Here is a 24,729-nt window from a genome sequence, read left to right as displayed (position 1 = left end):
CTGAGTTAAACTTTATGAATCTAGCGATTGAAATATTAACAGAAAAAGTGGCTGTAAAAATGAAGTTGATTCGATAAATTAAAGCAATACTGTGTAAATATTTGTAATTTATGATATTGTAAAATACGTACATACATACTAAATATTTGAAAATGTTAAATGCAACATAAAACTCATATAGAAATCAATTGGCTGAATCAGACTTTGAAGATGTCCCCACAAAGCAAATATTTTCTCAGAGGACGAAAGAAATACAAAGTTCGGCGAAAGGTATTGGCTCACTTAATACTGGATAAACATTGTTAGGACGACCAAATAACAGAAGAGTTTGGGTTGTCGTTTAAAACAAAAAATGTATATTATATGATACAAATATTAGTGAACCCACCATGGGCTACAAACTATTAAAACTAAAATAGTTTTTAAAATATTTTTATTTTACTGTAGTTACACTTTCTCCGAAAACCTCATTGAACGCAGGGATACATTTTTAGTGCTTATTTTCTGTAAATTTCAAACTAAATCAAATGTTACAATATATGAACCACCTAACTACAGGACAGGAAGGCAAGCAATATAACCACTCACAACTCACTATCTTTTGTTAATTTTAAAATTTATTTTTGTATTTTAAGTAGATTCTAAACAATTGCCTACTACAACGTTGCAACCTACCTCAACTAACTTGAAATAAATGTTTAACGTAACTAAACTCAACTACTTTGACGGGACATGTATATAATATATATATATATATAAAGTAATATACATGTACCAATGTACCAATGTATGTAGAACTACCGTAGCGACATGCACTTCAAGCGCATTTCAACACACCAGTAGCATTAAACGGGGTTAAATCGCTAGGAACTAATGTTATTGGCATGTTGTTCAAACAACGGAAATGCAGCATTTGCATGCTTTATACATTCCACCCAATGCCTGGTATTTACCTAGTGGGTGGTATGCGTAAATGCGTTAAGTCTTGTCATAGATAAAACATAGGTCTTATAGTAAATAGGCTAACTAATTTTAAAACTGTTTTAGACCACACCCTATGCTGAAAGACTTTCCAGTGTGAGCAGGAGTCATGTAAAAATTTCAATTTTTTAATGCTTTTATTTTCAAACATGTTTACTTGAAATCGTGTATAATGCTTAACACTTTGACTCCTGAATACCCGCTCCCGCTATACCAACTGGTGAATTGGCAATATTGTATTTTCATCAGCAGATATGGATGTTAATGTAATCTTTTATTTAACATTTGTATTCAAAAATACTTTCTGAAAAAGAACTTGTATTTACATGTTATAATTATTTTATTATATTATTATTATATTATTATTATATTATTATGTTATTATATTTAGATCATTGAAAATGTGTATTTTGATTTGATTTACCGATACATTTTGATTTCGTATTGTTCACAAATACGATATAGTCAGATATCAAAGTTTCAATAAAATAATAAATGACTCTAGCGTAAGTTCGCAGCAAATAAAATAGGAGACATACGTAAAAAAGGTCACCAAAACAAGTTTCTCCTTGTAAATTCTGTCAAACAAACGAATGTTTAATACTTCTTTGGTGGATTTGAAAGGATAATTTATAACAACAAAACACATCCAACCCATCGTTTGGATCTTTATGTCTCAAAGTGTAGTCTACAGTACCTATATGATGTAATGTATGAATCTAATGAGTTAAAATATAAGAATGAACTGTTTTAACATAGCTGGCCTTAACCCTTTACAAAATTTGCGTGGTAAGATTATTACAAACAGGGGGTCATTTCATAATAAACTACAAGTTAAAAGTTACAACTTGTAATTTGTAATTTCCATTAGATTTGCATTGGGTGATCAGCTGATTTACTATTAATATTAGCAAAGATTACATATGCTAACGCAATGTACTTTTTGCGTTAGCATATGTAATCTTTGATATTAGTTTGTACTTTATTATGAGGGCCCCAGTTTGTCTATAACATAGTTACTTGTGATTTCAAGTTACTTGTTTCTTGCCAATTTACAATAAATGAATTCTTTTGGTCTACAATATTGTCATAACCAACTCTATGCTTCAGCTGATCCATGAGGAGGGAAATAAATCTAAGGATTCGTATATTTAATCCAAGCTGAAACTACGAACACACACAATAAACATCTAAAATCATTTTAAATTATGTGTGTGCTGCAATTTTTTACATGTTTAAAATTTCAAAACTTTGCAATTGTATTGTTTCTGGAAAAAAATATTCGCTATAAGTAAGGATGGTTCTATTTATTTACACAGTACACACAACCAATAATTTTTCATCTCATTCAAATGAGAATAATATAGTTTCGGGGTGATGTCAAGTTCTAAATTCAATGACACGACTAATGGAATGATTGACGATTCAATAAAATTATAGATAAAACATACTCCCTTAGTAGATTCCCCATCCTTATGGAACACTTGAACACTTATCGTTCGTTCTGTCCGGTGCACTGTAGATGTCGTGTTTGGTTTACAATTTGTTTCTTGTCATTACAGTAATTTAAAATCCCGTTTGACCAAATAAAACTAAATAATCATAAACAATAACTCATCCTCTAGTTATATAACCAATAACCAAACAATAAAGCACGAATCATAAAATTAATTCTAAAATAATAGACCCTAAATTTACATATTTTTTTTACTTGAATGCCTTGCTCTGTTCAGGGGCGCAAGAGATTTTATGGGTTGTCGGGGGTTCAAGGAAGAATAAAATTGCCTTGCAGGAAGGGGGGGGGCACAATTATCTATTGGGCCCCATAAAAGTTGTTAACACTCAAAACTGCGTAGTTTCATGGGTAGTAATAGAGCATAGATTTATCTAAATGAAAGAAACTGTCATCACCTACGACCGTCTACGTGCAGAAATTCCGTGCATTTACTCCGCATGAGCGTAAGAAAATAAACCTATCCAACCTGACCCAACAACTTGAAAACACGACCTGCAAACGTAATCTAAATATATGCCTACAGTAATTATAAATTAACTATAATTGCCACAGTAATTATAAATTATGAATTAAGTGCGCAGCGGAGTAAACTCTTCGGCAGTAATGGAGCATCTAGACGGGTTAGTTCCAAAGTAGCAGAAACCTTTACATTAGTAGTAACCAGTAACAGGAGCTGTTACACTGCATTTCTGCATGTAGACGGTCGTAAATTTAATTTCGTCGCATCTCCTCCATCTCCTCGCCTCGCATCGTCTCGTCTGTTATCTGTTACTGTTAGTTCTGTTCTGTTCTGTTGTTTTGATCATAGTTGTCAATTTTAATTGTCATCATTATCGCTTTGTTGTTTTGATCCAGGTTTAGAAACTAAGTAAAGTCTTAGGAAATTAGAAACCTTATCCACTAAACCTCCTCATTTATTATTAATTTAAGGTAGGCCTACCTCTATTTATCCTCAACCGAGCGACCTAAACATTCTGTGATGCCAATAAACAAGATTCATGATTTGGGTAAGTAGGTTTTTGATAATACAGTTGAGTATTCAGTAGCTTTAACTTACTAAGTTATCCTATAGGCTATGTACTATTTTAATACCTCAAAAAGAATACTCAACAAGAGAAAAAAATTTAACCTAGGCATCAGGTGAGCATCTTGTCCTTTGCATTTGTAGGCCTAGGCTATAGCCTATAACTTAAAAATAAGTTTAGCTGAAAACCGTACAAACCTATTTTATCTAATTTAGATATTTCCTGGATCAACAGCATAGAAGTCAACGATTCTGAAATAAAAACCAAAGTGGCAACAGCAAGTTTTACCTCCAAAAATAATATTGCTGAAAAATCAAATGAAGACTGGTTAAAAAAATCGTTAACCTGTGTTGATTTATCGTTACTGGTCGGAAACGAAACTCCAGCTTCAATTGAAAAGCTATGCCAGCAGGTAACGTTTTAATGTTATTTTTAATTAAAATAAGTGGGCTATTATCGATAGCACATAAGTTAAGTCCTATCACGGCGGGCCTAACATAACTTATTTATTAATAAAATTTTGAAAAGCTAGGCCTAATAATAGTCCTAAGCGTACAGCATTAATTTTATTCCTGTTTTGAATTTACCTAAATGTAAATTTTATTAGGCAGAACTTGAATATCCGACTATGGATGTAAAACTGCCAATAAACCAACATTAAGCTATGACGTCAGCGTCAGATCAGCAGATCAAGAAGGCCGTGGCTTCAGAACTTCCTAACCTCAAATGCATGATTCACTGAAATATGTGGAAATCATATATTTTGAGCAGTGTTTAAGTGTTTGTTTTACTAATGTACCATTTTTATATAACTGAGTTGCCTAAATAAAGTACAATAACCATTAATATCACTTGTTGTTATTCCATTGTATCACTCTATGAACCACTAACCTCAAAGTGCATTACTCGCAACAAAGATATGTAAACATTCCTTTCAGCCTATTTTAATATTAAATTTTATTAATTTGATTAATAAATGTAACCAAGGCACATCCGAAAAAAATAATGATATAACACTGTTACTCTTATACCATAATATTGAATCACAAAATATACTCCAGACGTACGAGAATGTAACAGTGTTACAGTAAACAAAAACAGCTTCAACTGGTACAATCAACAGAATGAGTAAAGTGTATTATTCAAATCTGGTTTGATTCATGTTTACTATTTTTATGGAGTATGTTATTTACACGTATATACATGCCATAATAAGATGGCAAGCCCATTCGATGCTTATGATGGTTTCTGTAGGTGGTAGATGATAGTCCTGCTCCTTACTGAGCTACCGATTTTTCAGAAGAAAAAAATTATATTTCAAATTTCGCTCGATAAATTTTCATTATTTTTATGGAGTATGTTATTTAGACGTATACACATGTCATACGTAAATGGCAAGCCCATTCAATGCTTATGATGGTTTCTATAGGTGGTAGAAGATAGTCCTGCTCCTTACTGAGCTACCGATTTTTCAGAAGAAAAAAATTATATTTCAAATTTCGCTCGATAAATTTTCATTATTTTTATGGAGTATGTTATTTAGACGTATACACATGTCATACGTAAATGGCAAGCCCATTCAATGCTTATGATGGTTTCTATAGTTGGTAGAAGATAGTCCTGCTCCTTACTGAGCTACCGATTTTTCAGAAGAAAAAAATTATATTTCAAATTTCGCTCGATAAATTTTGATTATTTTTATGGAGTATGTTATTTAGACGTAAACACATGTCATACGTAAATGGCAAGCCCATTCAATGCTTATGATGGTTTCTATAGGTGGTAGAAGATAGTCCTGCTCCTTACTGAGCTATCGATTTTTCAGAAGAAAAAAATTATATTTCAAATTTCGTTCGATAAATTTTGATTATTTTTATGGAGTTTGTTATTTACAAGTATACACGTGACATCATTAAATGGCAAGCCCATTCAATGCTTATGATGGTTTCTATAGGTGGTAGAAGATAGTCCTGCTCCTTACTGAGCTACCGATTTTTCAGAAGAAAAAAATTATATTTCAAATTTCGCTCGATAAATTTTCATTATTTTTATGGAGTATGTTATTTAGACGTATTCACATGTCATACGTAAATGGCAAGCCCATTCAATGCTTATGATGGTTTCTATAGTTGGTAGAAGATAGTCCTGCTCCTTACTGAGCTACCGATTTTTCAGAAGAAAAAAATTATATTTCAAATTTCGCTCGATAAATTTTGATTATTTTTATGGAGTATGTTATTTACAAGTATACACGTGACATAATTAAATGGCAAGCCCATTCAATGCTTATGATGGTTTCTATAGGTGGTAGAAGATAGGCCTGCTCCTTACTGGGCTACGGTTTTTTTCAGATAAAAAAATTATATTTCAAATTTGGCTCGATAAATTTTCATTATTTTTATGGAGTATGGTATTTAGACGTATACACATGTCATACGTAAATGGCAAGCCCATTCAATGCTTATGATGGTTTCTATAGTTGGTAGAAGATAGTCCTGCTCCTTACTGAGCTACCGATTTTTCAGAAGAAAAAAATTATATTTCAAATTTCGCTTGATAAATTTTGATTATTTTTATGGAGTATGTTATTTACAAGTATACACGTGACATCATTAAATGGCAAGCCCATTCAATGCTTATGATGGTTTCTATAGGTGGTAGAAGATAGTCCTGCTCCTTACTGAGCTACCGATTTTTCAGAAGAAAAAAATTATATTTCAAATTTCGCTCGATAAATTTTGATTATTTTTATGGAGTATGTTATTTACAAGTATACACGTGACATAATTAAATGGCAAGCCCATTCAATGCTTATGATGGTTTCTATAGTTGGTAGAAGATAGTCCTGCTCCTTACTGAGCTACCGATTTTTCAGAAAAAAAAAATTATATTTCAAATTTCAAATTTTATATTTTTATATTTCAAATTTTTTTTAGATGAAAAAGGTAAATTATTAACAAAAACTTATCCCAAAGTAATATAATATCTGATTGTTTGTTTTCTGTAAGTAAAGGCTGCATCTTTCAAATGAACAATGTCAACTATTGTAAACAACCTTCAAAGAAGTTAATGTCTATTTATTGTTATTGTGGTCATAATTATGTTACCACATTCAGATTGGATTGTTGTAATCACAAAGAATCCAATTCGATTAAGGTAAATGTTTATACTAATGTGAATGAATGTATACACCCTAAAAAAAAAACTAGAGAATTAAGTGGAGTTGCTAGAGATATCATGAAAGAAAAACTCATGCAAACAAGTGCATCTATTATTAGATTGGAGAGTGTCAAGAAGTGTGATGTTGAGGGTGTGCAATTAAACAATATACAAGATGCAAAATCTTATAGTGTTTTAAGGTTGGCTAAATCAGAAGAATTAGCTAAGGATGACTTACATAAAGATTGCCTAACCGATTTATTTTTAATGAGAGACCAACAAAGTGATCCAGAACATAGGTATTTGCAACATGTAACACATCCCTTTGAAGCTATTATTTATAGCAAAGATGTTTTACATGTTGCCTGCTTAGCAAAAGAAAAAAATAAGCAATTAAAAAGTGATTTTGTCCTACATCTGGATGCAACTGGCAAGGTTGTACGTCCAGTTGATCAATGTAATGGTAAAAGAGTGTTATATTATAGTATCGTATTCCAAACTGATGGTTCAATTTTACCATTGTCTGAATATATTACTTGCAAACATAATGCCATTTCTATTGGGGGTTGGTTATTAAAACTTAAAGATTTTCTTATTCAAGAAAATAAGTGGCCTCTTGCTCAACGGGTTGTTGTAGACTTTAGCTGGGCCCTAATCGAAGCTGTTATTGTTCAATGGAACAAAATGGACCTTACTTCATACTTAATCCATTGCCACAACTTTGTACATAACAAAGCCAGTGTGCAACCGGTCACAGTTACTGTACATGTCTGCTGTTGCCATTTTGTGAAAATATGTGTAAATAATATACATGCAGCAACATTAAATTTGCAGTCAAAGGAACGAAAATCAATTAAACAGTTTGCTTTACAAATACTTTGTTTTATCATAAACTGTACTTCATATGAAAAAATTAAAACAATATTGAGTCACACCTTCACTGTACTAATGACCTATAACAACAACTCTGAAGTCCAATACGCTTTAGGTATTTTAAACTTTGAATGCACTGTTGAGGAAAGCACATTTGAAACAGATTTTGATAGTGAAAATGAATGTACAGATGAAATGTTTCATAAGATACAAGTTGCACAACTTTATACAAAAAAAGTCCATTCTTTAACGAAATTTGTTACACTAAGGCTGAATTGTTTGCTATGCATGGTTTAGTTGTAAGTTCTTTAAATGATGAAAATAAAGCCGATTTAGACCTTTGTCCTTTATCTAAAGAAAATAGCCCTGACAGCTCAAATTTAGACTGTAGGCCTAATAAGAATCCGTTTTACTGCCCAAAATTAGCAATTCTCATTGCTAAGAGATTTGTAGCTTTTTTACCACTGTGGTCTGCCATATTGTTAAAAAGCAAAGTTAATGTTAAAGCATTAAAGAGATTAAGCAATGCCCCGGTTGAAAGTTGGTTTGGTATGGTTAAAAATGTTATTTTAAAGGGACAAACTAATCTCAGAGCTAACAGGTTTATTAGGCTGATAAGAAAGGTTATTGAGGCCCGTTGCAAAGAAATCACACTAAACATACCAAAGGAAGGTTGTTGTGTTCGTAAACCGAGGAATAATGTTGTTAAAAGACATTTAAAATTGAGCACTAAATCTAAAAACAATTCTAAATCACAGGCAGCACCGGAAAATAATAAAACTGGACAGCTTTTGCTGTCAGATGAAGACATGGATGTTGTCGAGGAGTCTTGGGAAAAACCCTCTAAGATAACTCGCCCAAGCTATTTTCAATCTAAGTACTTGCAAAATCATGTTCAAAAACCTTACGTTATGACACATGAACACCAATTAACGATAACAAATCTGATTTTAGATAATGGCTTGATTTCTGACCCTAACTATTATACTCAATTAACACAGAGAAACAATTACATTGTTTGTTCCATCGAAGGTCGAAACAACTCTAAGTGTTGCTTGTACATTAATGATATTGAACTGTTACGGGGCAAATCTTGGCTGGACAACTCTGTCATAGAGGCTGTAGGGCTTATGCTCATGGGAAAAGACAACCATAACAGTTCAATAATTCATGACAATGTTGCAACGTTAAGTCTTGTCCAAGGAGAATATATCAAACCTGACCACTGGTTGATTACAAAATCAATTGCAGATATTTCTGTTGCAGAACAGCTATTTTTCCCATTGAACATTGATAACGTACACTGGGTTTTAGGCTATGCAAACGTGAAGGACCATACATTTTACCTTATTGATCCTTCATCAGATTTTGTCAATCCTAACAGAAAAAAGTATATATTTAATAACTTTCTCAAATTTTACTCAAACATAACCAACACTAAGTTTGATGACTTAGTCAAAACATGGCAACATGGCCATTTAAGACATCCTGTTCAAACTGACAGTTACAATTGTGGTGTATTCATTTTGTATTTCATAGAACAATTAAAAACAAATGGTTCAATAGACTTGATGTTTGATGCAGACCAACATAGAATTTTGTTATTCAAAAAGCTCCTTAGCTATTCAGGCTATATGGTTAATACATGTTACATTTGCAATGTACAATTTCCCGACTCACCAAGAAACCAAAATGACTTTTGCGTTGAATGTACTGCTTGTAAAAGGTGGTTTCACACTAGTAAGAAAGGTGGTGGAAATTGCTTACCACCTGATGTGCCATGTTCTACTCAAGTGTTAGAACACATAGATTTCTTTTGTATTTTATGCAGGTACTACCAAACTAAATATTTACAACAACAAAAATAAGAGTAATAGGTTGCCTTCATTCACTGTCTCTAAGTCTTTGAAAATTAGAGGCTGTAAAATTTATATTTAAATTAAACAGTGATTATCATTATTACATTAAAAACCACATGAGAACACTGTTAAAAATCTTACTAATATTTACTAAAATCATGCTCAAGGTTTTTATATCTAATATTGGCCTACAGTCAAAATGAAACAGTGGTAAGGGTTTAAACTATGGCGAGGTAAGGAGCAGCTATAAAGGGGTGGAGGAGGCTGCAATACAAAAATTTAAATATTCAATGTAACATATAATGTAAAGCCTAAACATAAAGATAAACCATTGTTGGCAATTTGTGAGCTTACTTAAGATAAAATGGCCCAGTGGTAAAATTATGGCGAGGTAAGGAGCAGCTATAAGGGGAGGAGGAGGCTGCAATCTAAAAAACACTAAAAATTGTCACTGTAACATATAATGTAAAGGCTTAGCTAAATAATGAAAACCTCATTAAAATTAATATAAAGTGAAATTTTTAAAAATAAGTTTAATTAAGGTAAATTTACCCAGTGGTAAAATTATTACAAGTAAAAATTATGGTTAAAACATAAGGTACGGTATATGGAAAATTCCCTTTAGAAATTAATTTTGTTATTAAATGTTGTTAATAAATGAATTACTATTTATTATTTATATTTGCAACCATAAGGTGAGTGAGCGTAGCAAACAAGCTAAACCTGAAGGCAAGTGAGTGCAGTGAACAAACTCCAACCTAAAGGTGAGTATGCGTCGCTAACAAACTTCAACCACGACGTGATTGAGCGATGCAAACGAGTGTATCTTCCTAGTAAAGGACAGGATCAACTACAAACCACATATAGAAACCATCATAAGCATCGAATGGGCTTGCCATTTTATTATACCATGTGTAGACCTGTAAAGAACACACTCCATAAATATAATGAAAATTTATCGAGCCAAATTTGAAATATAATTTTTTTAGAATCTGTAAAAATCGGTAGCTCAATAAGCAGCAGGCCCAACTTCTACCACATATAGAAACCATCATAAGCATTGAATGGGCTTGCCATTTAATTATGACACGTGTATACGTGTAAATAACATACTCAATAAAAATAATGAAAATTTATCGAGCGAAATTTGAAATATAATTTTTTTCTTCTGAAAAATCGGTAGCTCAGTAAGGAGCAGGACTATCTTCTACCACCTATAGAAACCATCATAAGCATTGAATGGGCTTGCCATTTAATTATGTCACGTGTATACTTGTAAATAACATACTCCATAAAAATAATCAAAATTTATCGAGCCAAATTTGAAATATAATTTTTTTCTTCTGAAAAATCGGTAGCTCAGTAAGGAGCAGGACTATCTTCTACCACCTATAGAAACCATCATAAGCATTGAATGGGCTTGCCATTTTATTATGTCACGTGTATACTTGTAAATAACATACTCCATAAAAATAATCAAAATTTATCGAGCCAAATTTGAAATATAATTTTTTTCTTCTGAAAAATCGGTAGCTCAGTAAGGAGCAGGACTATCTTCTACCACCTATAGAAACCATCATAAGCATTGAATGGGCTTGCCATTTAATTATGTCACGTGTATACTTGTAAATAACATACTCCATAAAAATAATCAAAATTTATCGAGCGAAATTTGAAATATAATTTTTTTCTTCTGAAAAATCGGTAGCTCAGTAAGGAGCAGGACTATCTTCTACCAACTATAGAAACCATCATAAGCATCGAATGGGCTTGCCATTTTTTTATAACATGTGTAAACGTGTGAAGAACATACTCCATAAAAATAATGAAAATTTATCGAGCTAAATTTGAAATATAATTTTTTTAGAATCTGTAAAAATCGGTAGCTCAATAAGGAGCAGGCCTAACTTCTACTACACATAGCAACAATCATAAGCATTGACTGGGCTTGCCATTTTATTATAACATGTGTATACGTCTAAATAACATACTCCATAAAAATAATCAAAATTTATCGAGCCAAATTTGAAATATAATTTTTTTTAGAATCTGTAAAAATCGGTAGCTCAATAAGCAGCAGGCCTAACTTCTACCACATATAGCAACCATCATAAGCATCGAATGGGCTTGCCATTTTTTTATAACATGTGTAAACGTGTGAAGAACATACTCCATAAAAATAATGAAAATTTATCCAGCTAAATTTGAAATATAATTTTTTTAGAATCTGTAAAAAATCGGTAGCTCAATAAGGAGCAGGCCTAACTTCTACCACACATAGCAACCATCATAAGCATCGAATGGGCTTGCCATTTTATTATAACATGTGTAGACGTGTAAATAACATTCTCCATTAAAATAATGAAAATTTATCGAGCGAATTTTAAAATATAATTGTTTTTTTTTTAATCTGTTAAATCGGTAGTTGGGTAAGGAGCAGGTCTAACTGTTACCACATATAGAAACCATCATAAGCATCGTATGGGCATGCTATTTTATTATCACATGTATTGACTTATAATGTAACATAATCCATAAAAGTAATCTACATAAATCTAGTCAGATGTATGTTTGTAGTGTGAAATGCACTTTGAGGTTAGTGGAAGTAGGCCTACATATCAATGGAATAAAAACAAGTGTTATTAGTGGTCATTGCACTTTATTTCGGCACCGCATTAACATAAAAATGGTATACTAGTAAAACAAACACTTAATAACTGCTCAAAAGGTGTAATTTAAACATAAAATGTATTTGAGGTTAGGAAGTTTTGACATGTGACACATGTGTTTGAGGTTAGAAAGTTTTGATACATGCATTTGAGGTTAGGAAGTTTTGATGCCACGGCCTTCTTGATCTACTGATCTGACGTGACGTCATAGCTTAATGTTGGTTTATTGGCAGTTTCACAGACATTATCCGACTAGCTGTCTTATTTGTCGATTGTTACAATTGATAGGCGGAAAGTAAATAAAAGAAACGGCTTATAATAACACCTAAAACATATATTTATGCTTATACTGTTACTCACAAGACGTTAAATATAGCCTACAAAAAAGATGTTAAGTGGTGATCGATTTCGATTGGACACTCTAATCATCATCAGACCCAATAGGCGAATTCGTAACAGTATAAGTGTAAATATATGTTTAAGTGTTATTATAATGCGTTTCTTTTATTTATTTTCCGTAAATTTAATAACTCGTACAATGCTGATCAAGAAGTTATTTCATCAATAGGCCTAAATTGAGTTTTGGATGTTTGGTTTTTGTTTAACTTAGGCCAAGTTAAGTATGTAGGTTTGTTTATCAAAATAAAATGTTGATTGTCTAAGAAGGTTTTCACGTGATCTTTAAACCGCTATTCTTACGATTGGTTATTCTTGGTAAGGGCTCTATGTTAGGTCATAGTCATAAAAGGTTTAGCCTAATCATGAAAATAATGGCTATTTTCAATGGCAGTTCCAGGGAGGGGGGAGCTATATCTAGGGGCTAAAACCCTCCCATCGTACCCTGGAAATATAAATATGGTACTTTGGTATTATATGGAGGCCTCCCTTATACAGTGCCCTGTGGCGGTTATGTTAGGTTAGGTTACATCATAAATAGTATGACTCATCTGGTATCGTTCGATTCATAACAAAACGAGGAAAGTCCTACAAACATATTTTTGATAACCCAACCTAACATAACCGATGCAACGCACTGCAAATATGTGGCCTCTGTATAATACCAACGTAGGCTAGCTTTAAAAGTGACCAAACTGCTTTAAAAATACAGTAACAAATTATCCGAGGGTCCCCGGAACCCCCCTGGGGGTCTCCTTGACAAAGTCCCAGAACCGCCACTGCCTATTTTTATGATCATTTTGTATTTTATCTACTGTTTGTAGTCCTATTTCAGAGTTTGGTAGGCCTAATAAATACTGACCATACTACATTAGTATTTGTCTTTCAGGCTGCTTTTCCACTAAAAAATCAGAATCTGCAAGTCCAGCTAGCCGCTGTGTGCGTGTACCCTTCCAGAGTCCGGGATGCAGTTTCAGCTATCAAGTCCCTTGGTGTCAACAATACTGTTCTTGTGGCTTCAGGTATTTTTCACTTGATACTGTAAAATTATGTTTAACACGTTGGCTGCCGATCGCCTCATATTTGCGACACTGCGGTTATTGCCACAACACGAGGTATACATTTTAATATTACACATAGACCGGGTGTCACTTAGTTAACAGTACACACAGACCACAGGCCAGTGATGCAGCAAAGTAAAAAACAGTTTGGCCAACTATCATATGACATCACTAATCATCATATCCACAGACCAAGTGATGGGCACATGGGACAGACATCCCTGTAGACTACTACAGAGAATTCAGGGCCTTAAAATGAGCGTTATGAAGATAATAAGCTTTTTAATAACATTGGACACCGACGTAAATATGCAACATCAGTCTACTTTAATGTGACCAGCTGTCGCATATATACGACGACAATCTATGTGTGGGAACCGACTGTTGCATATGTGTGTCGCTGGTCCATAGTACTATTGCGGTAGCGAACGTATTAGGGATTTATCACTATTTTTTTTTATTTACAGTCTAATTACAAATCTAACTTAGTTTCTAGTAGTGATATGTGTTACTTTTTCCAAGGGTTCATCATGAAACTGGAAAAGAGATTTTGGCATATTTTAGTGAATGTATAACAGTAATATAACATACTACGAAACAGCGGGGGAGTGACCTGGTCTAGTGGTTAGAGCACGGGACTTTGGTTCCAGAGGTCCCGGGTTCAAATCCCAGCAAATCACCAATGGATTTTATCAATGTGATAATGCCGCAACCCCTAGGTCTAGCCTGAAGTAATGTGAAAAACATTTCCGGGCTCGTGCCTGGCGTCCTAGGAAAAAAAAGACAGCTTCAAAAACCTTTTCTTGCCTTTTTTAATTAGAGCTGGAATCCAAGTTTATCTGAATTCTGTTACGTACCGGTAGTTAACTTTAAAATTATTGAGTTCCTTTTCAAATGATTTTAAAAGTATAGATCTTTGTAGCTATTGACGAGAGCATTTTTTAAAGCTTTAAGCTGGTAATCAGAGCCTCTGTAATAAATGGGCCCGTGTCCAGGGGGGCAAGAGATTTTATGGGTTGTCGGGGGCTCAAGGAAGAATAAAATCGCCCTGCAGGAGAGGGGGAGGGCACAATTATCTATTGGGCCCATAGTGTGCACATGCAACCCGATTACCTGCAAATTATTGATTGACTTATTTGTTATTTATCTACACGTTCCCACTTAAAATATTACTTTGCTATTAAAGATTGGATTAGATTTATTAGATGTGATTATGTAGCTCGACTCAACAGAGTGCATATTTTATGGCAAAGAAGAATGAAGAATGAGTTTAGAATTTAAATGAAATAGTAGCTTTGTTATTTACTGGCCAAGATCAGTTGTTTATTTTGTCAAATCCATTTAAAGTCAAATGATCTAGAAAAGCTGGGCCCAGTTTTGATCCGTTGAATACCTTTTGACTTTTCTCATGATACAACCAGCAACTACGGATACTTAGTTACATCGTAACATATTCTGTAGCCTACTCACAACCGTGATTTTTCAGTCGCTGCTGGGTTTCCGACCGGACAGTTCCCACTGCACACCCGCATCGCTGAGATCTACTACGCTGTGGCCATGGGTGCAGATGAGATTGATGTGGTGATAGACCGTAGCCTCGTGTTGAGGGGTCACTGGGCGGAGCTGTACAATGAGCTGGTGCAGATGAGAGCGGCCTGTGGCGAGGCTACTCTAAAGGTCATACTCTCCGTCACGGAGTGCGGCTCCTTGACCAACGTTTATAAGGCTTCAGTCGTCGCTATGCTCGCCGGCGCTGACTTCATTAAAACTTCTACTGGTAAGTTAATTTGAGATCATGTTTGAATCTCATAACTTTATCAAACTTGGTCATTTTCCCTTTGTTTAGTTTAATTAAATGTCATTGTTGCTGAAAAATTACAATCATTATATTACAATCTTAATTATTGCTATTGGTTTTGTTGGGTAATTTTATTGTTTTAATTTACTTTTTCATAATTAAGTGAAGTACTGTAGGACAACCACTGGGTACTGTTTGTTGTTGTTGGTTGTGTATGGGTACTGTTTTTACTACCAACAGATCATTGTTGAAATGTGATTCAAGCATTCCATTAATTTAAGGGTTGTCAAGCTAATAACTGTAGCAGACTCAACTAACTGCACTGCATCTTCTGAGATCCCGTAGCATATTCAACAATCTTTCTAATACCGGTAGTGTTTCGGCAAATAGATTTAAGGTTTGATTAACAAACTGTTTTCAGTTTTACTTTAGGTCAATGATACTCTGTAGATTAAAAAAAAAAAAATACTGGGCCTGCTTCACTGACAATGTTACACTTGTAAATTTAGACACATGAGTAGATCCCAATAGTAGCCAATTTACATTCTTCAATTATTGTAGATTTTAAATATTTCTATTGCAACATTTTCATTTTTCAGGCAAAGAAGCAACCACTATGTCAATGCATGAGGGGCTGGTCATGTGTCAAGCGATTAGAGAGTTCTACAAAAAAACTGGCGTCAAGGTATTGTCTATGTGTGCATTTCTAAAAGCTAGCCTATTTATAAACTATTGTGGATTATGAAAACTAAAGGACCATTGTCCTTTAAAAGTTTGTGTTGTTGTTAAAAGTTACGCTTCATTGTCGACTGGAACTAGTCGCACACCTATCTGCTTTGCATAAAATTAAAAATAATAACAAGCTTCATTATAGAAAAATCATTCATCATACATTACATTACGTTATAGAAACCAACTAGGCAGTTGTAGAGTTTCTGTGCGAATATCAGGCTTACCTGAATGTAAAGGACCCACTCTGGCAAAAGACAGAACACTTTATAAACAAACATTCTGATTTTGGTGTGAATTGTAAAGTGTTTCTGCTTCTAATGCCAGTTTGGACTCTTTCCTATACTCAGGTTAGCCTGCTACCCCCACAAAAATATCCACCTAAGCTCCTGTTACATCTTGTTACATCATTAATTAAATCCGTATTCCGTGGCAGGTTGGGCTGAAGCCAGCTGGAGGAATCAGAACAGCCGAGCAAGCAATCAGCTGGTTGATCATGATCCAACAGGAGCTCGGAGACGAATGGCTCGACCCCAAACTGTTCCGGATCGGAACCTCAGGAACTTCATCCTTGGTGCCGAGTGTAGCAAGTGCCTTAAAAGAGGAGGTCAACATGATCAATTAGTTATGCAAAGGTAAAAAGTCATAAAGGTTGATATTTTAAAATATTATGTAGGCCTAGCTTGATTATAGTAGCAATATTTGTTTCAGAATTGTCGAATTTTGTTAAATTTTTGAGGTTTTAATAATTTTTTTGCTTAGTAAGTTTTCCATTTTAAAACGTTGAGACTAACCATTTTAAACAGTCCATGCTACTTTTTTATGGTTAGAAACTGGACACAGCTGCTGCTCTTGATCTTCGAGCGTTTAAATGGCCCTTAGTCAGTCCTTACATCAGTTAGTAGAAGGCTTCATTGATCAACCACTTCATTCTACACTCATCCTGTATTATTTTATATTCACCTTAAAATGCGTTCACTAATTTTGGACGTCTGAAATTGGTGAATGTGCAAGAAGCCTAAAGCGTTTTTTACAAAGAAATGTTCTTTAAAAATTTTTACACTGCTGTTTTATTAAGATGAAAAAGTAAGTGCTATTCCATTCAGTATGTTTGATAAATAACTCAATTTGTTTACTTATTTCTTTGTTTATCCATGTAAAATTGTAGGGAAACAAGTTTTGACATTTTTATTCATCCCACGTTTGCTGGTAAGGTTATTGCAGTGTGTGTTACATTTTAAATTGCAGAATTTCCTATTGTTACCAATTGTGATAACTGACTGTTAAAACAATTTAAGACTGATTAGAAACTATCATATTAAGATAAATTTTGTTGTGTATTTAATATAGAAATGGGTAAAATATTAGAAGTACCACAGTAGATGAAGCATAACTATTTTATAAATCTATATTTTAGAACTTTCGGTTTTTTCTAGTTTATAACATCATCATGTGCCAATGATAAAATAAAACTTTTTTAAATATTTTGTTTAATAATGAGTTTTAATTTTCATTACCTTGAGCCCTACTTAATAGCCTCTTAGTGCTTTAATACTTAGTAGCATAATACTTTAAAAAGTATAACCATTGACAGTATAGTTTGTGCATTGAGTTAGTGGTATGTCACCAGCAAGTATTGAAATAAAATGCTTTTGTAGCAATAGCAATTAATTGAAGAGTTGTAGATCAATTTTGGATATTGATTTTAAAACTTTGAGTAGGTACCTTGGTAACCGTTTAGCTTAGAATGATTTCAGTGAGGTTTTACTATCGTTTTACACATTATGCAGATATTTACAAATACTTCTGAACTCCCTCCATCATATTTATATAGACACTTAATTTCATCTTTGCCATCTAGATGGTATCAGATCAAGATGGTATATCTAGATGGTATAAAATCAAACCTATGCAAATTTAAATTCAAATTCAATGTTCTGCAAACGGATCACTTAGGACGCTCGACGCTTAGGACACGCAGCACACTCGCGCAAACCATTTCAACGTTTTCCGGCGTTCGAACAGTCTGAGGTCTCCCACTAGGTTTGATTTTGAGTGCAGAAGCCGTGTTCTGGAAATTACTTGCCCAACTTTGAATAGTTTTTGTTTTGGGGTTGCACCATTACGGCCAACATTGAAGTGAACACGAAATTGACGTTGAGTAGAAATGATAGACAAATTATTCTTCAAAAAAGTCTCTAGGACAAAGGCATGATGTTGCGGTAACCATTGATGATACATAGTAACTATACACTAAATGGCATCAAATTGTGCATATTTATAGGCATTCACTGTGGATGCGATACTCTCTGGTGTGGATTAACGTCCGCACGAGTGAGTACTACGACTATCCGCAGTACTATCCTGATAATTAGACCAATTCGTTTATACCAAGGCAAAAATGTGGTTCGGATTCCACTATAAACTGTAGGTCCCTTAGTTGCCATTAGCTGTATGGGCTATTAATTAACAGCTGTGTCTAAGGAATATGTCGGCCTTAGTCACTAACAGGACTACAAGATCGCACCACTCATCCTACACTCATCTCCATTCATACTTGGCTTAAAATACCAACTTTGTATGGTCGCCATTTCATCGAAAATTATTATTATTATTATTATTAAACATTCATTTGCCGCATCAACAAACTCTCCAGCCTTTATAACTGCTGAGTAATGACATTTTTAAATTGTCCCTATTTTTTGGGCCACCCCGTACTTGATTAATATGGTGTTAATTAAGACGAATGATGTATGAGTGTACCTTTGGTGTTATGTCAAAGGACGTCGTGAGCGGCAAGGGAGCGGCCGCGGGGTCGAGTTGCGATGGTAGGTAAAACGGTAGAATGTCCTCAAGACGAAGGCACAACACTTGACACTATCTTCGTATGTTGGTGTCTTGATCTTCATGTCGGAATAACGCACATATCTAAAGTCCATCAGGTCCAAATGAGCGTTCACAAAATGTTGTTCCTATGCGACCCTGGTTGACTGGAAAGGGAGGATTCACTGCTAAACTGACTTTACACTGGTTTATAAGAAATAAATTTAATTTAAAGAGGTGAAAATGTTATAAATACTGTATAAAGGGGCCACGGGAGTGGCAATACTAGAGAATTAAAACAACTATAAGAGGGAAAGCCGAAATGGCAGAAAGAATTAATTATGTGTGAAAGAAAGGAAAGAATTAAGTGACATGTGTTAGGTAAACCTGGCAAACGACAGAATGGGCAAGTGTCCTGATGCGACGCTAAAACTTTGCAAAAATATCCTTCCGCCAAGTTCACCAATGGGCATTGTGCTGACCCCACTAGGTTGAATTGAAAACCCCTACTCTCTCTCTGTCGGAGGCAAATATAAATGCATAAATTATGATAACAAGAAATAATAAACATTTTCCTAAAAACTTAACCATACTATAATTACTAAGTGTTGCAAAATATAATCCAAAAGAGACATATTTATAATCCCAAGGACCACTGTGGGGAGGAAAGATAGCGTAGAGCCACGACCGAAAGTTCCCGATTCCACACTCCTCCCGCTCTTCACCACATCCAACAAAACAGCCACACCCTTCTCAGTTTGGTGGTCTTACACACGTCACAGGGAATGATGACGATGACAGCACATCTTGTCAGCTGAAAAATCTGAATAAAAACAGGATCGGTTTGGGTTTATTAAAAGGGCCTTGACCCAGGATTGCAAGAGGTTTTAGGTTGGTTAGGAGCGCAAGGAGGAGAAAAATTCCCCACAAGAGGTTGGGGGAGGGGTGCAACTATCTCTCGAAACCCTTGGCCATGTAGTGTATTACGCAAACCACGGGCCTGGCTACAAATTCCATGTTCCAACCAAACCATCGAACGCAACTAGCAGTAGCTGAAATTTACCCTTCGTGTCAAATAGTCAGAAATGTAACACACAAATCTTGCCTAATTAAAGTAGTGGATTTTGAAAAAAAATATTTTTCCTTAAATGTTGAGTTGTGATTCAGCACGTATCTTAAAAAAATATAACTTATCTAATGCAGATGTACAGTTTAACCAATAACGTAATAGTCAATGGTATAACTTAGCTAATTTCGTGGATCTTAGGATGGAATTTTTCCTCTCCTAAATTGATACCCTGAGCCATCCATGCCATGGGTGATTTCGATTTGGTACTAAAAATGAACAAGTACCAAGTAGTGACGTGAAGCTGGCCCGCCCATTCCAGCACACTTTATCTTATCTTATCTGACAGGGGCAGGTCGAGACCTTAAAGCACTTCATCCGAAATCGAATTATTGCGCACCCCAGATACTTAATTGCTTTCTTGTTGACCTACAAGTTGAGGCGCCCAATGAATGCCTGTAGCTTCCCAATTAGTTCATCCTCAGGAAGAAATCTACCTCTAGCCATATTTCCAAGAGTTATCGATCTAGCGTCAGAGAGCTCAATACAATCAAAGAGTAAGTGATCAGCTGTCTCTTCTGACCTATCACAGTACCTACAGATCGGTTCACCATCATATAAGCCCATCCGTTGTAGATGTTTCCTGAATCTTCCATGACCAGTTATCAGTTCAACAATTAATTTAATTCTTCGTCTGTCTAGTCTCAAGAGGTCACAGGCAACCTAGATCGATTATCACGCTAACTATTCGAAGATGTGCTTGTAGTCAGATTTTTTTTTAAATCAGATTGTCATACCGTACTTGGTACAGTGACGTGAAGCTGGCCCGCCCATTCCAGCACACTTTTTTTTAATGTATACAAAAAAGTGTGCTCTTTATAACTGCTATTAAAAAAAGTGTGCTCTTATAATAATTATGATATAATCAATTGTATTTTGGCGGGCCAGAATCACGACTCGCCCGCCCATTTCAGCTACAGATCTATAAACCATACCAAAAAAGTGTGCTCACAGGAATCATTAATAAAAAAAAGTGTGCCGCCCCCGTTACTATACAAACAACCCCTAAATGGTAAAAGTAATAAAATGACCCAGCCCGCCCATTTCAGCTACAGATCTATAAACCATGCTAAAAAACTGTGCTAAAAGTGTGCTCACAGGAATCATTAATAAAAAAAAGTGTTTCGCCCCCGTTACTATACAAATAACCCCTAAATGGTAAGGGTATAATTAAATGACCCAGCCCGCCCATTTCAGCTATAGATCTGTAAACCATACCAAAAAACTGTGCTGAAAGTGTGCTCACAGGAATCATAAATAAAAAAAGTGTGTCGCCCCCGTTACTATACAAACAACCCCTAAATGGTAAGGGTAATAAAATGACCAAGCCCGCCCATTTCAGCTATAGATCTGTAAACCATACCAAAAAACTGTGCTAAAAGTGTGCTCATGGGAATCATTAATAAAAAAAGCGTGCCGCCCCCGTTACTTAACAAACAACCCCTAAATGGTAAGGGTAATAAAATGACCCAGCCCGCCCATTTCAGCTATAGATCTGTAAACCATACCAAAAAACTGTGCTAAATGTGTGCTCATGGGAATCATTAATAAAAAAAAGCGTGCCGCCCCCGTTACTTAACAAACAACCCCTAAATGGTAAGGGTAATAAAATGACCCAGCCCGCCCATTTCAGCTACAGATCTATAAACCATACCAAAAAACTGTGCTGAAAGTGTGCTCACGGGAATCGTTAATAAAAAAAATGTGTGCCACCCCCGTTACTAAACAAATATAACCCCTAAATGGTAAGGGTAATAAAATGACCCAGCCCGCCCATTTCAGCTACAGATCTCTAAACCATGCCAAAAAACTGTGCTAAAAGTGTGCTCACAGGAACCATTAATTAAAAAAGTGTCCCCGCTACCAATCGTATGTAATTTAGCTACACATACACATAGTCTGGATAGTCAACCTGCCCGCCACCCCAGCAGCTTGTAAACTATTTAAGTGCTACAGAATTAATGATTAGCCATGGCCCAACTGCGACTTTAAATGTCATATTATTTTTGTTTTTAATTCAAATGTCAAGAAAATAAAAGTGTTTACATACGAAAAGGAGCATTATGTAACTTTTTTATTTTGGTTTTAATAGAAAGGAATATTGTTTAACATATTTTAATACTAGCTGTACCCGCGGGCTTTGCCCCGTTTAACTTCACAAGTTAGCTCGTTCAATCACGTCCTGGTTGAAGTTCGTTCGCTACGCTCACTCACCTTTAGGTTGGAGCTTGTTCGCTCCGCTCACTTGCCTTCAGGTTAGCTCGTTCGCTACGCTAACTCGCTTCCAGATTGAAGTTCGTTCGCTACGCTCACTCACCTTTTGGCTGCAAATTGGCTGTAGTCATAAATTAAAAAAAAAAATAATAGTGCTGCACCCTGTTGGTAATCCTTGTAACTTTAATGTTATTGAACATCATAGAACAGAACCAACTTGTTTAATTGAAACAGCTGTTAAGAAATTCCTTTTAAATATGAAAAATCATAAGGTTAACATGGGAAACTCCAGAGCCACTGGGGCAGAGCCCGAATCCCCGATCAGAATAAAAACTACTTAGTTTTCCTATTTAATGCCCAAAGAATCGGTGTACCAAATTTCAGCCTCCTAGGTAAATGGGAAGTGGGAGAATTAGTGATGAGTGAGTGAGTGAGTGAGTATGAGTGAGTCAGTCAGTCAGTGAGGGCTTTGCCTTTTATATATTTAGATATCGTGAAAATTACTTATTAAAAAAAAAACTAATACAAATTACATACACATATTGATTGGTTTCTAGCCTGACAGATCTTTTTAAATAGTTTTTATTTACCTATTTAATGATTAAAGTTAACAGCTTTATTATGGGACTCCCAATTTTTAAAAGCTAGATTTTTTAATGTATATAATGCTGTTTGTAATCTTAGAAAATTTACAATCAATTATGGTACACCTATACTTAAAATTATTCAGAGAATTCAATAGATAATGGGTTACACCATTATAATCTATGGTTTATTAAGATTGCAGTGATAATCTATATATTCTATTGATTTTGAATAATCTACATTTATTTGCAAAGTGTAAGGAGTGTGTGGGCCTAGTTCTGTTCAAAACATAAACCAACATGCATACACTTGGGAAATATTTTTTTATATACAAAGCCAGGCGGCCAGGCACATTCTACCATACATTTGAACAGATTAATTGTTATCTTTACTTTACGAAGAATTCTTCTAAAACTAGCAAGCTTATATTTTACTGTAGTATACTCTAGTAATCTTGATAAATTTAAAAAATATTTATTTCAAACTTATACTCCTATAATTGTTTATTCCATGTTGTAGGTTACCAGTTTCTTGTCGTAAAAAATTTATTATGTACCCTAAATTACTATCGCTACCTTAGCCTGGATACATTTACCGAAACTGAATGCTGTGGTTTTAGACATTGACAAAATTATTAAATGCTAAGCTTTAACCCTTCTAAGGGAAGTATTGTATCCATGTTTAAGATTATGTTTGTTATAATAACTTGGTTATTTGCAGCAACTGTACGAATAAATATACTCCCTTTATTCATGGGACTTAAGTTTTTTATTGAGACCTTTTTTTCTTTTCTATAATAATCATCTAAGTTATTGGCCTACAATTCCTTTGCAAAATTAGGGTGTGCAAAATCAATTAAATTGGCGTTAATCAACAAATAATGCATTGGCAGAGTAAGATAAAAGTAGTTCAAAGAAGGAAGTAGGCCTTCAAAAATCTCACGATGGTGTAGACAGGATTCTTCATTTTATTACTCTTGCCAATTAGGGGTTATTTTTTTACTAACGGGGCGGCACGCTTTTTTTATTAATGATTCCCATGAGCACACTTTTAGCACAGTTTGTTGGCATGGTTTATAGATCTGTAGCTGAAATGGGCGGGCTGGGTCATTCTATTACCCTTACAAGTTAGGGTTTGTTTGTATAGTAACGGGGGCGGCACACTTTTTTTTATTTATGATTCCTGTGAGCACACTTTCAGCACAGTTTTTTGGTATGGTTTACAGATCTATAGCTGAAATGGGCGGGTTGGGTCATTTTATTATACCCTTACCATTTAGGGGTTATTTGTATAGTAACGGGGGCGGCACACTTTTTTTTATTAATGATTCCCATGAGCACACTTTTAGCACAGTTTTTTGGCATGGTTTATAGATCTGTAGCTGAAATGGGCGGGCTGGGTCATTTTATTACCCTTACCATTTAGGGGTTGTTAGTATAGTAACGGGGGAGGCACACTTTTTTTATTAATGATTCCTGTGAGCACACTTTCAGCACAGTTTTTTGGTATGGTTTATAGATCTGTAGCTGAAATGGGCAGGCCAGTCGTGATTCTGGCCCGCCCAAATACAATTGATTATATCATTATTATAAGAGCACACTTTTTTTAATAGCAGTTATAAAGAGCACACTTTTAGCACACTTTTTTGTATACATTAAAAAAAGTGTGCTGGAATGGGCGGGCCAGCTTCACGTCACTGTACCAAGTACGGTATGACAATCTGATTTAAAAAAAAATCTGACTACAAGCACATCTTCGAATAGTTAGCGTGATAATCGATCTATCAACGGGTTCGTTCCAAAGTAACAGAAATAGAAACAACTGCCCACCACAATTAATTAGCGTGACATCTCACAACCGTTACATTAAAAGTAGCTGGAGCTGTTACTGAAGAAGAATTTCTATAAACAGACGG

At 34.7% G+C, this 24,729-nt stretch overlaps 1 protein-coding gene across 1 annotated transcript; it reads left to right on the top strand.

Annotated features, from left to right (window-relative positions):
* Positions 1–3,286: 3,286 nt before the first annotated feature.
* LOC129004360 (deoxyribose-phosphate aldolase) lies at positions 3,287–17,529 on the top strand. The gene is made up of 6 exons (XM_054432928.1): positions 3,287–3,504; positions 3,738–3,934; positions 13,368–13,500; positions 15,026–15,316; positions 15,937–16,022; positions 16,503–17,529. The coding sequence occupies exons 1-6, from the start codon at positions 3,477–3,479 to the stop codon at positions 16,689–16,691; spliced, it is 924 nt and encodes a 307-aa protein (XP_054288903.1). The 5' UTR covers positions 3,287–3,476; the 3' UTR covers positions 16,692–17,529.
* The last annotated feature ends 7,200 nt before the right edge of the window (positions 17,530–24,729 follow it).

This window comes from Macrosteles quadrilineatus, unplaced genomic scaffold, assembly GCF_028750875.1.
Source record: "Macrosteles quadrilineatus isolate MER2022 unplaced genomic scaffold, UCM_ALF_1.0 Scaffold_9__3_contigs__length_116548681, whole genome shotgun sequence".
Classification (NCBI taxonomy): domain Eukaryota; kingdom Metazoa; phylum Arthropoda; class Insecta; order Hemiptera; family Cicadellidae; genus Macrosteles; species Macrosteles quadrilineatus.
The sequence above is the reverse complement of the archived record's forward strand: the minus strand, read 5'-3'. Positions and strand labels throughout refer to the sequence as shown.